At 40.7% G+C, this 12545-nt stretch overlaps 1 protein-coding gene and 1 pseudogene across 1 annotated transcript in view; one reads left to right on the top strand and one right to left on the bottom strand.

The window, feature by feature from the left end:
• The window catches only part of Slc27a6 (solute carrier family 27 member 6), a 52951-nt gene extending 48252 nt beyond the window's left edge, over positions 1 to 4699 (top strand). Inside the window, exons 9-10 of the mRNA XM_032885901.1 lie at positions 413 to 543; positions 3787 to 4699. Coding sequence (XP_032741792.1) covers positions 413 to 543; positions 3787 to 3963 — 308 coding nt within the window. The 3' untranslated portion in view covers positions 3964 to 4699. The remainder of the gene's footprint in view (positions 1 to 412; positions 544 to 3786) is intronic.
• A 1523-nt stretch (positions 4700 to 6222) lies between these two features.
• On the bottom strand, positions 6223 to 6344 carry LOC116885063 (annotated as a pseudogene).
• Positions 6345 to 12545: the final 6201 nt, after the last annotated feature.

The following is a 12545-nucleotide window of genomic DNA, read 5'->3' as shown; positions in this document are numbered from 1 at the left end:
TAATAAAAGAAAATACCCATTTCTACATTTCCTTACTTCAAATATTCCCTGTGATATTTTTCATTATTGATTAAAATGTACATTTTTGCTGGGCTGTACTTAACTCTACAGAAGTTTCCTTAGTATTTATGTTGATAGGATCAAAATTATGTATAGCTTATTGTCTTCTATCCAGACTGTTTCATTTCTATAGGACAGACAATTAAAGACAAACTGTGCTCATCCCTACTGATCAGTTACTTCTAGTGATTAAATCATATGTGAGGGGAAGACAGAGACTCAGTTTATCCTGCTGCCCCGCTGTTACCTCTGCAGTAGAGCGTAGAATGAGCATCTGGCAGTCTGTGTCTGGCAGGACTGATTTTGAAAATTCACCTAGTAACACACGGGTTTTATTTCAACTTTCCCCCAGGTTATGAAGGAAAAGCTGGAATGACTTCCATTATTCTAAAACCAAACAAGTCTTTAGACTTAGAAAAACTGTATGACCAAGTGGTGACATCACTACCAGCTTATGCCTGCCCACGGTTTCTAAGAATTCAGGTAATTTTACAACCTCACAATTTCTTGTCAAAGGTAGGAGCCAGAACCAAGAGGTGGGTCAGTAGCAAATTACTCTTCTCTCCTTCATAGACTATGTCCGTTTCTTTATATTAGATAACTTTAAGAATAAAAATCAGAGAAGGGTAGAGCTGATGCTCTTGGGTGCTGGGCTTGAAACTGCATAGGATGACGGAAGCATGATGAAGGGCTAGGGGTTTTTGTCCTGAGTGTAGACGTGTCTCTTTCTCTTCTCACGGGACCTTAGAGTAAAATGATGCTCTCAGTGAGGGTGACAAGTCAAAAATGTGTCTCGCACAAACCTTCTGAAGACAGAGCTATTTGCCTAAAAGTGGGTCACACTGCATCAACACCAAAGTGTTTACACACAGACCTCTGATGTATCTTTACCTACATTAACACAGGCACATCTGACATATCAGGGTAGCACAATCCAAGTTTACCATCAATTTGCCCATATTACTTATGTACTTACATGTTATAGCCATGTGTTTCCTATTTATCATCTCCTATATAGCTTCTATATAGCATCTTTTTCTTTGTCAGTATATTTATATAGCTATATATACATATATATATAGTTCTTAAATACATAGATAAAAATATATGTATTGCACATAACATATATTCCTAAATATATAATTACAACCTGCTCAGTTAATATGTTGTCTATATGTACTTTATTTTGGGGCTGACCATTTGGTATTGATTAACCAATTAGGGGACTCCTTCTTGGGAAGTCTATTTCTTCCCATCCTCAGCATTCCCTAGTTCCTTAGTCTAGTCTTGGGACCCTATGAGATTTTCTCCTTTTGTGTTAGCATGTCTGTCAATATCATCCCTGTTCAGGTCTTGTTTATACAGCCATGTTGTTGAGACTTTGTAACTATAACTTCCCTGCTATTTCTAGGAGATCTAATCTCATAGCAGACAAACATCCTGTTTGTACATTCTTTTATTGATTGATGTTGGTCATAGATGCTGCAGTAAAGACATAAGCTCACCAATGCTAAACCTTCATTTTCAGGGGTTCTGCCTTCTTGGAAAAGACTGACCCCCAGCTAGCTTACTCCAGTTACATTGTTCAAATATTATACAAGGTTAACTGGGGCTGGGAAAGGTCCCAGGCACCAAACTCATCTTGCCCTTGCTGCCCCTGAGAGCAGACAACACACAAAATCTCAGTTCCTTTTGCCCATGCCTAGCCATAGTCAAAAATAAAAACTCCAGGTTTGCCAGAGTGTCTTAGGACAGAGGTTTGTACAGCTGCATGCTCCCAAGTAGCACCAATCGAAGACTCTCTAAAGAGACATTTCTTCACGGTTCAAACAGGTCTCAAAACAATTTCTCAGCCTCTACTTATTGGTCCAAACATGGCAAAAGCTTTGCTCAAACATTTCACTGAAAGCCCGACACCAAGGCTTTACTATACATTTCACTTAAAGACAGACATAAGGGCCGTACTACACTACATATCACTGCAACCTTCCTTCCCCCTCTTTTGAAAACGTTCCTGAGCCTTACATGCAGGAGTTGTGTTGTAGATGGTTCAGTTGATGCAGGGTACCACATGATCACTGCTTCTGCATTATGACCAATCACAGCTGTGATGGCCTTCATCTCTTGCAAAAGATGTTTCTTTGTTTGGGGGCTGGAGGGTGGTAAGAACTACACTTATCTGTGGGTATAAATATTTAGAATGCAGTTAGGAATTATCTGGTTTAATAAGGAGGCGATTGATACAAACTTGATAAGATTCATGACCTCACTAGCTCCGGGTTGTTGGATACACTTGTAGTACAAGGCATAGTTTTCCTCTTTTTGAGAAGTTCTTAAATCCAATTATCTATGGAGCCTTTGGTTGCCACTAAAATGTGAATGTCCTTATTGCACTATTAGGGTTACTGTGCCATGCTGCTCCTTGTGGTAGTTCACAGGCCCCTTACCAGTTGCTGGTCAGGAAAGCCAAGAGTCCTAAAACCTGGTAGGCTCTTACTCTTCTTGCCCTTGGTTATCTCCCATAGGTTGTAGTTAGGTCCTTATCACTTAAGAGACATATATTGTAGACACAGAAACCAGAGTAGCTGAGCAGAACACCTCCTTCCAAAGGATTGCTTTTTATGGAACCAGATGTCATGCAAGTTTCCAAGTGAGGGAAAGAGCCAATAACCACACCACACCTATCTGCCCTGTCCTTCTGTAGCCAAGGCTACCCTCCCCATCCTTCCTTGCATTATTCCATGAGAAATATTTCTTGATGGAATAGAACACAGATTTAAAAGGTAATATTTTAAACCTTTAATCCAAGCATAACTTACAATTCACTCTCAGAAGCAGAATATTTTGACATTGGACTATTCTAGAAGACTGAGCCAGCATTATATACATTTAGGAAATACTTTAATGTCATTAATTTTCCAAACAAAGCATGGGCCATTACAGTTAATGATTAATTTCACTTGGTACAATTAACAGAAAGACTAACATTCTTGGATCTCAACATATTTATGTAGCAGGGCTTATACTACACGCTTTAATCCTAGCATTCAAGGGGCAGGGACAGATACAGGTGGATCTCTTTTGAGTTTGGGGCCAGCCTGGTCTATATCGTGAGTTCAAGGCTAGGTAGGGCTACACAGTAATACTGTACCTCAAAAAAATTATAACAAATGAATTGTAGTAATAATCTGAGAAAATGCAGAACTAAAACTTCTAACCACTTGAATTAAATAACTACTCTGTGAAAAATTTAAGTCACATTCCTAGCAAGATAGTTTTGCTCATAGCAAAAAAATTTAAATGTGATAATACTCAATATTACTGAAATTAATCCAACCCTGTCCTTTTGTTCTGCTCTAGAGATACAAATTACCAGAATCTCCTGTGAAAACTTGCACCATAGATTTTGTCTTTTATGACTTTAACTCCTATTACAGTGTCATATATTCATAATATTGTTTTGAGATAGGATATGTATTTCAAACATGCTCAATTTCTTGGTCACATTAATAATTATTATTCACACAATAAGATAACATTTCAATAAAGATTACAGATAAATAAATGCTTTCTACTTCTAATGTCAAATTAATACTAAATATAAAAAGTTAATTAGATATAAAATACAATAAGGATAAAGGGCCTATTTTGTTAAACATTTTGCTCATACGTAGTAACTACTGTGCATACTAACTTGCTCCGGTCGTATCTGCAATTATTTCCTAGGACAAAATGGAGACAACAGGGACATTCAAGCTAAAGAAGTTGCAGCTGGTGGAAGAAGGATTTAATCCGCTGAAGATTGCTGACCCACTTTACTTTATGGATAACTTGAAGAAATCTTATGTTCCATTGACCCAAGAGATTTATAATCAGGTAATGTTAGAGGAGCTTAAGCTTTAAGACTGTATTTATGGGACTTCGATGGCCTCCTGGGAAAGGTGAAGGAAGATTTATGAGCTTCTTTGCAGACAGTCAGGAAGGAGTTCCTATCATAAATCAATCATACATTGGAAAAAAATTGTACATGAAGAATGCATTTTGTATACCCAAGCTTTCAAAGCCCACACTTCTCAGCGCAGTGAGCTATAAAGTAGGGGCTGTTTACCTTATGGTCTTGAGGCTGACTTGAGGATGCTGCTCACTGCCCAGAATCACCAGAAAGAAGCATACTTCATCGCATGAGCCCAGAAGTAGGCTACAGTTCAAAGAACAGTGATTTCTGAATGCGTTTGGGAAGTAAAACCAAACAAGACATAGTATTACCACCTGACTCTGGGACCGTCAGAAATGTGATGATTTATGCTGAAGAGGAGATGGGGAAGCAGTGTTCAGCAGATCCTGCATTTCCTTCACAAGCAGAAGTTCTTTGCGTTGAATATGGCTTAAATTTGCTTCGATTGATGTAAACTTTAGCTGATTTTTTTGTTATTAATTTTAAGATTCAGTAAGTAGATAAACACTTGCCTTAATATTGGAGATTTTAAATAATGCATCAGTAGTTAACAGTTTGATCATTTAAGGTATACTTTCTATTATGTAAAGATTCTAGTTTTCAGTGAGTAGTAAAATTTTTACTGAGTTTATTTTTATGTGATTTATCTTGTAACTCAATAAAACCATCTTTACTAATATGTGATTTGGTTGTCTTAAGTGTTTTATTATTTATTTTATCCATGTGGCTGTTTTGCCTGCATGTATGTGTGTTTACCATGTTTGTGCCCACAGAGCCCAGAAGAGGGCACCAGGTTCCTCAGAACAGAAGTTACATGGTTGAGAGCTGCCAGCAGTGGGTGCTGGGAATCAAACCCCAGGTCCTCTGGAGGAGCAGCCAGTGCTCATATTCACTGAGCCTTCTCTCCAGCCCGGCAGTCTTTGTTATACTCTTTCTAAGAAAACTCCAATCAAAGGAACCCGACTGAAAAGAAATGTATTGATATTTCCTTCCTCTCCAAAATACATTAAGGGAGAAGCAAATGTCAAAGTATAAAAGCGCAGAGCAGGGAAATGGGTGCTCCCACATCCCAGGTCTCCCACCCATCCTAGATGGAAAGGGGAGAGTGGGAGGGCATCTTTCTTGTCCATGCCATCGCAAAGGACATGATACTGCCATTTCCTACACACTCATATCATCAGGGCTCACTCACCTAAAACTCCCTCAATGTGTGGGATCTACTCTCCCCTAATCATAAGCCTAACCCAAACCCTGAGTACTGCAGCTAGCTAGGGGTGGCAACAGCTTTCCTGCTGTACAATTCCCAGGGCCAGCTTTCCCATGACGCCCTGACTAGGAGTGGGGTCAGTTCTGCACAAACTTTAGACATTAATATGTCCCTAGGAGGCAGCCTAGACCAAGGGTATCCACCTGGATGTTGATGCTTCTGCGGGGCCAGGGAATAGATGTGTTCCCAGAATCCCACTACGGTCCCAGGTGGCATCACTGACTACCCATGTCAGGCTGTTCCACAGTTCTGCTTCTTTTTTTATTGGATATTTTATTTATTAACATTTCAAATCTTATCCTATTTCCCAGTTTCCCCTCTGGAAACCCCCATCCCATCCTCCCTCCCCCTGCTTCTATGAGGGTGCTTCCTCACTCACTTCTGCCTCCCCACCCTGGCATTCCCCTACCCTGGAGCACCGAGCCCTCCCAGGACAAAGGGCCTCTTCTCCCATTAACGTCTGGCAAAGCCATCCTCCGCTACATATGCGGCTAGAGCCATGGGCAATTTTTGGTTGGTGGTTTAGTTCCTGGGAGCTCTGGGGGGTCTGGTTGGTTGATTTTGTTGTTTTTCCTATGGGTTGCAAACTCCTTCAGCTCCTTCAGTCCTTTCTCTAACTCCTCCATTGGGTACCCCGTGCTCAGTCCAATGGTTCGCTGTGAGCATCTGCCTCTATATTCGCCATGTTCTGGCAGAGCCTCTCAGGAAACAGCGATAACAGACTCCTGTCAGTTGTACCCACAACCCTCTGTTTCTCCACTACTTACTCCTCATAGTGGTGCCTGGGGTCTCTGAGTGGGTCATCTCAGGAGTGGTCTCAGGAGTGCTATATCGCGCTCATGTAATATGGCACCAAGCAGAGCTCATCTCTGGCATGGTTTGGCACACCCACCTCACGGCCTGCAAGGCGCTAGACTGATGGCCATCTTAGGTGGGCTTTTTTCAGGGATTGTTAGGTATTCAGATGTTCACAGTTCAGAACACTGAGCATAAGCAGAGCCTCTCTCCTCTCTGCCATCTGCTGGCGCACGTGTTACAGCAGCCACATCTGCAGCAGGGAGGATTGACATTTTTAAAGTGAAAATTACACTCAGAGAAAATAAACAGAAACATCTTTATAGTTTATGAATGAGTAGTTGCATTAAAATTAATGCAACTAAGTTGCATGAACACAAACTTTCCTAAAAATGATTCAGAAGACTTCCAATGTGACTGTGGATACAAGTCTGAATATATTTATATAGAGATGGATAGACGTTTATGAGAGAGGGCAGAGGTGGAGGAGGAGAGGAATCTAGTGGTTTTCAAATCACCAAAATTTGAAAGCTAGAGCATTAATTACCAAATTACTGGATTTCCGACGACAAGGAAATATCACAACAAAGTAAGTACATTGGCCACGTGAAATAGTAACAGCCAAAATTTGTCTGATTGATCAAAACTAAGAAGCACAAATGAAAATGGGAAAATACTTCATTTTAAACACTCTAACCCAGTAGTTCTCAACTTGTGGGTTGTGACCTCTTTGGGGGGGGTGTCAAACAACTCTTTATCTGGGGTCACATAAGGCCAATCCTGAATATCAGAATTATGATTCATAACAGCAACACAATTACAGTTATGAGGTAGCAACAAAAATAATTTTGTAGTTGTGTCTGTCATAATATGTGGAACTGTATTAAAGAGCTGCAGCATTAGGAAGGTTGAGAACCACTGGTCTAAGAGTCAAGCCAGAGTCAAGCCAGAACTCTACACCCAATGAAAATGTTTTCTAGGAATGAAGGTGAAGTGCTTTGGCCTTGGTTATGCCACCTTAAAAACAGTCAGGATGCTTTGTCCTGGAGGATGTTTTGTCCTGCTTTTAGTATTTAGTAAACACTAAAGCAGGATCTTTCAAGACCAAAGTAAAATATTTCTCAGAGGAAACTCCTATCTTCAGGAAGGAAGAGATGAAGCCACATATTTGGGTAGAATTAAAAGAATTTTTCACCTCTTCTTTCAGTGCAAGGAAGTTGGTTCAATGGGATTAGGCCTTTGAAGGGCAAGTTAGGACCCTAGCCTCTTCCTCTCCCTCTTTGATTTCCAGTTGCCATGAACCTTTACACCAGGGTACACTCCCAGCCTGGGGTTCTACCCAGCAACTGGCCCTAAAGCAAGAGTTAGTTGACCATGGTTCTAATGAACTAAAACCTTGGGTACAATAAGCCCAAACAAACCTTTCCTTCTTTCAGTTGACTTGTCTCAAGTATTTTGTTATAGCAGTGAAGGCTGACTGGCACAAATGCCCATTGATGAACAATCAAATAATAATACAAAGGGTCTACCATTTATTTTTAAAAATATTTTGACAAATGCAAACATTTGGAAGGAAATTTTTAAAGAATTTTAGTTAAGCAAAAAGTGGGTGGGTAGATGCAAACAGATGAGATTTTACTTTATAGACTTTATTATTTTAAAAAAACCTCACAAATAAATAAAATTATCACTCAGAAAATTTAACCAGACCCAAAGTCTATACATCTTGAACTTCTAAACAGTTAGAATAGGAACTATGAAAGAAGCTATATTGCTTTGCATTAAATTGACCTTACACTTTCAGTGATGAATATGAATATATATAACTTTATTTGTGGTGTAAATTTTATTCTCATACTTTAAACCTTTATTAAATTGTTATTTTTCAGTATATTATACTTACCCAAAAAACTTCATCAGGTTTTGACTTTTTCAGGAATGAAGAGCGCCAAAGAGCCTCAAAAATCTGATTTTTTAAATAAATATTAAGTACCAGCCTTAACTTCTTAAGGAAAGTCAGCCCCCTTGTTTAGTTCTCCGTAAATTTTAGTAACACTTTAAGTGACTTAATTGCATTCATGATGCTGCTTCTGGACTGATGAGATTGCTCAGCGAAGTGCTTACCCATCAACAGCAGGGTGGCCTCTGTACCCACAACTCACGTCAAAACCTAGGTGTGGTGACAATGTTTATAATCCCAACTCTGGAGATATGGATGGGCGGCAGATTCCCAGGGTTCCCTGACTAGCCAGTCTAGAGCCTCTAGGCCAGTGAGAGATTATACATCCAAAATCAAGAGTGGAATGTAGGGTGAAAGATCCTAACTCACTTCCAGGTTTGAAAATGTAACCCAAACCCGCCAGTACCTGATCACAAAAGCCCACACATCCCTGAGCCTGAAATCCTACCAATCCCTGGTCTCAAAATCTGAGGAATAAAGGCTTGGCTTGAAATCTCACCAGTCCCTACCCTGGAAATCTCCACCCCAGAAAATTCCTCCCCCAAGAAACACCACATAGGACTGTCTCCTTCTCCTGCTTAGATCCCTGCTTCTTCTTGCCTGAGCAGAGACAGCTACCCTCTCCTGTCTCTCCCAATAAATCGCATGTTTAGGGTTTGTGGTATTGTATGACTCTGTGGAGTTCCTTGGCTCCTTACTACCAGGACAGCTCCCATCAGAACTCTAACAGTTGCCACATCTCTTAAATTGCAAAACCCAAGGTTGTCTGCAGGCCTCCACTGACATGTGCATATACACACACCCTTGATGAAAATTCACCCCCACACACCCCACACACACACACACCCACACACACACACACACACACACACACACACACCATATACACACACACACACACACACACACACACACACACACACACACACACACACACACACATGCTGTTTCTTTGAAAGCTTTGTCCCAAATGTGACTATTTCACTAGTGAGGGGTTTTAGTGCCCTGACTGCAGCCCCCATACGAAGTAGCCCTGGCAAACGTCATTACTGACAGATTAAAGGGCAGCATTAAAATGCAGCACTAAAACTGTCTGTGGAGTTTATGTTATGAATTTGCAATGCTTTCCTTCCTCAGAACACTGGCTGCTTAGTTTAAAGTAACTGCCACCTCCCTCTGTAAACTGTGGGACTCTTGACACTTTTATAGGTCAGACACAGCTTTGCACTTGCTAACGACACCTGTGACATACTTTAGCCATGTGGTGAAAAGGGCCTAAGTCTTAAAAGACTTAGATAACACACCTGACCTTGTAAACAGCAATGGCTCTCCCTTCTCCATGGAATTAGTGCAGTTTCAACAATAACTGAAATCTTTATAAGCTTAAGGCCCTTCCTTCAATAAATATCAGATGGTTCGCCAACCTAGAGTGTGTAACAAGTATTTTTTGCAACTTTTAAAATGTGTGTTTCTGGGTTTTACCAGAATTATTGAATCCAGAACTCAGTGTCTTGTAAATATTAATTTGTGACAGTAACTCTAGAACTCTAAATTGATATACAGCCACCCAAATAGATAAGATGGATGAAGCAAAGAAGTGCAGGCTGACAGGAACTGGATGTAGATCTATTCTAAGAGACACAGCCAGAATACAGCAAATACAGAGGCGAATGCCAGCAGCAAACCACTGAACTGAGAACAGGACCCCCGTTGAAGGAATCAGAGAAAGGACTGGAAGAGCTTGAAGGGGCTCGAGACCCCATATGAACCACAATGCCAACCAACCAGCGCTTCCAGGGACTAAGCCACTACCCAAAGACTATACATGGACTGACCCTGGGCTCCAACCTCATAGGTAGCAATGAATAGCCTAGTAAGAGCACCAGTGGAAGGGGAAGCCCTTGGTCCTGCCATGACTGAACACCTAGTGAATGTGATTGTTGTGGGGAGGGTGGTAATGGGGGGAGGATGGGGAGGGGAACACCCATAGAGAAGGGGAGGGGGGGCTAGGGGGATGGTGGTCTGGAAACCTGGAAGGGGAATAGCAATCAAAATGTAAATAAAAAATATTCAAGTTAATAAAGATTTTTTTTAAAAAAAAAAGAACTCTAAATCGTAGTTAGTATTGTGTCCTGTGTCTTTACTTTGAACTACATTTTCACCTGCCTTTCAATCTTCCTGGCTTGTCTCAAAGAGGAAGCCGGCCTGCAGCCTCTCTCTGGAAAGACATGGAACACCCATTCAGGCTGCTATGCTTTCTAGCTGAAATCTGGGGGTATTCGTTTGTAATTTACTTGTTTCTGAGAACAGGTGGGGCCGACAGTCTTTGGATCCCATTGGAATGCCAGAGAACAAAGCATTTGTTAAATGTGCGTGACAGCACCATTAGCAGCAGATGATGAAATCAGCTAGAAGAAAGGTTTTGTGAACTCAAAGACAGATGATTAAAAGTCGTCTAAAGGACCAATGAGAGAAGTTACTTTCAAGGAGACTGCAAAAGCCAACAATCTGTGTTTTGGGCTGTGTTCCTTCTGTAAGAAGGAAAAATGAGATAGCTCAATTAAGTAAATGGAGTCTGAAAAGCAGCCAAACCCAGAGAGACGTATCCGCATCCAAAGCCAGAAATCCCTGAGGACATAAAAGGGAGGAACTAACCATGTGCTCACTAAACTGTCAAAGGTTACACAACTCTGGAAGCATCAGCGGTAAAATGATTTCCTAGGTAGGTACATGGGAACCTATGTAAGACTGTAGACAAACTTTGTTTGTTTGTTTGTTTGTTTGTTTGTTTTAGCAGAAAGCGTGCAGGCCTTTTGGGAAGATATACTGAAAAGTCCGAAAGAAACATGCCCTTAAAGAATACCCCACTTGGCAGACATGTTCTTTTGCAATAGAAATGGGATACCTTTTTGGTCAAACGGTATCTAAGGAACTCCATCACTATTGGACCTTCCTTCTAGAAGAGTTTCATCCAGTTGAAATGAAGGGTGCTAGGCAGTGCATCGAGAATATCTGAAAGCACAAGATTCAGTGGTAAAGATAACTCTATAGGCAACATGATAAAATGGTGATAGGCAAGTTACCTTCACTTCTGGTACAGACTTTAAAAACACACAAGTATTAAAAATAGCTGTTGTTAAGCTGTATTAATGGAGCCCCAATTTAAGTAGGTATGGATCGCAACATCAGAAGCATGATCATGTGGGAGAAAAGTGAAAAAGTATAGGGTGTCCAACTCCAAGAAGTTAAAGCAGGTCCTACCGTTACAACCTACTCTTCATAGGCTGTGCTACCTACAGAGATAAGATCTGTAGATGCTACACAAAAGAAAAAAGAGAAAGGTGTCAAAGCCCATCAGCCTAAAAGACTGTGAAATACAGAGCAAGTACAAGAGTAAGAAAGTGGACTCGAACACTAGTGCAAAGAAATGGAAAAGAGCAATAACACAAATGTCCCCCAGCGATGCATGCAGATTCATAAAGATTCAATGATCCATGTTAGTCATGGACATTGAACTCTTTCTATATTAAAGTACACGCATAGGCTGGGAGATAAGAGACAGAAAAAGAGATGTTATGCAAAACAGGTGAAAGAGAGTAGCGAGGCTACACAAAACAGACTCACATTACAAACTACTGCTAGGGAGACAATGTGAATGCGTGATACGAAAACAACCACGTCAACGAAAGGATATAGCAATTATAAACATGTATTATTTGACAAGAGACCGTTCAAGTCAACAAATACTGACAAGTTTAAAAGAAGAGATTGGCAGCCGTAGAACAATGGAGACTTCAATACGTCACTGTCAACAACGGATAGAATGTCCAGCCCTGAGTGGCCTGGTGCTCATTACGTGGCCCAGGCTTACCTTGAACTCCTGGCAGTTCCTTAACCTCAGTTTCCAAGGTGCCAGAGTTACAGACCTACCTTTCCACACCTGGGGTAACTTTTTAAACAAGGAACTTTCACATTTCATTAAGCAATGTGTCAAAAATATGAAAGAAAATGGGCATAAGACATAAACACATAAAATTGAAAGAAAATAATTCCTAAAATGTATAAAATATATAAAATTTTGAGTATAAAAGTACTCCATAGTTACAGGAAGTCATGAAGTATTCTTTACTCTGACTCTTATCAGATTGGGGAAAAATTCAATAATTCCTTGGCAAGGAAATGGAGAAATTGGCCTTTTATACTTTGCCCATGGATCATCAAACTTTATGGCACAATGAAAGTCAGTTTATCCAGTTCTGCTGTCTTGGTTCTTTTTCTGGTGCTCTGATAAATCACCACAAGCAAGGCAACGTTAGGAAGGAGAAGTGTAATTAGGATTATAGCTCTAGAGAGATGTGAATCCATCACGGCAGGAAGAAACAGCCGCAAGAGGCAGGCATGGCGCCAGGAATAGGGAACTGAAAGTTTCCACCTTCAGATGCAGACACAAAACAGAGCCAACCGGAAGTGGCAGGAAGTCCCAGTGATGAGGTTTTCCCAGCAAGGCT

This window comes from Rattus rattus, chromosome 15 (assembly GCF_011064425.1).
Source record: "Rattus rattus isolate New Zealand chromosome 15, Rrattus_CSIRO_v1, whole genome shotgun sequence".
Taxonomy (NCBI): Eukaryota; Metazoa; Chordata; class Mammalia; order Rodentia; family Muridae; genus Rattus; species Rattus rattus.
Note: the sequence above shows the minus strand (reverse complement) of the source record. Positions and strands in the feature narration are given on the sequence as shown.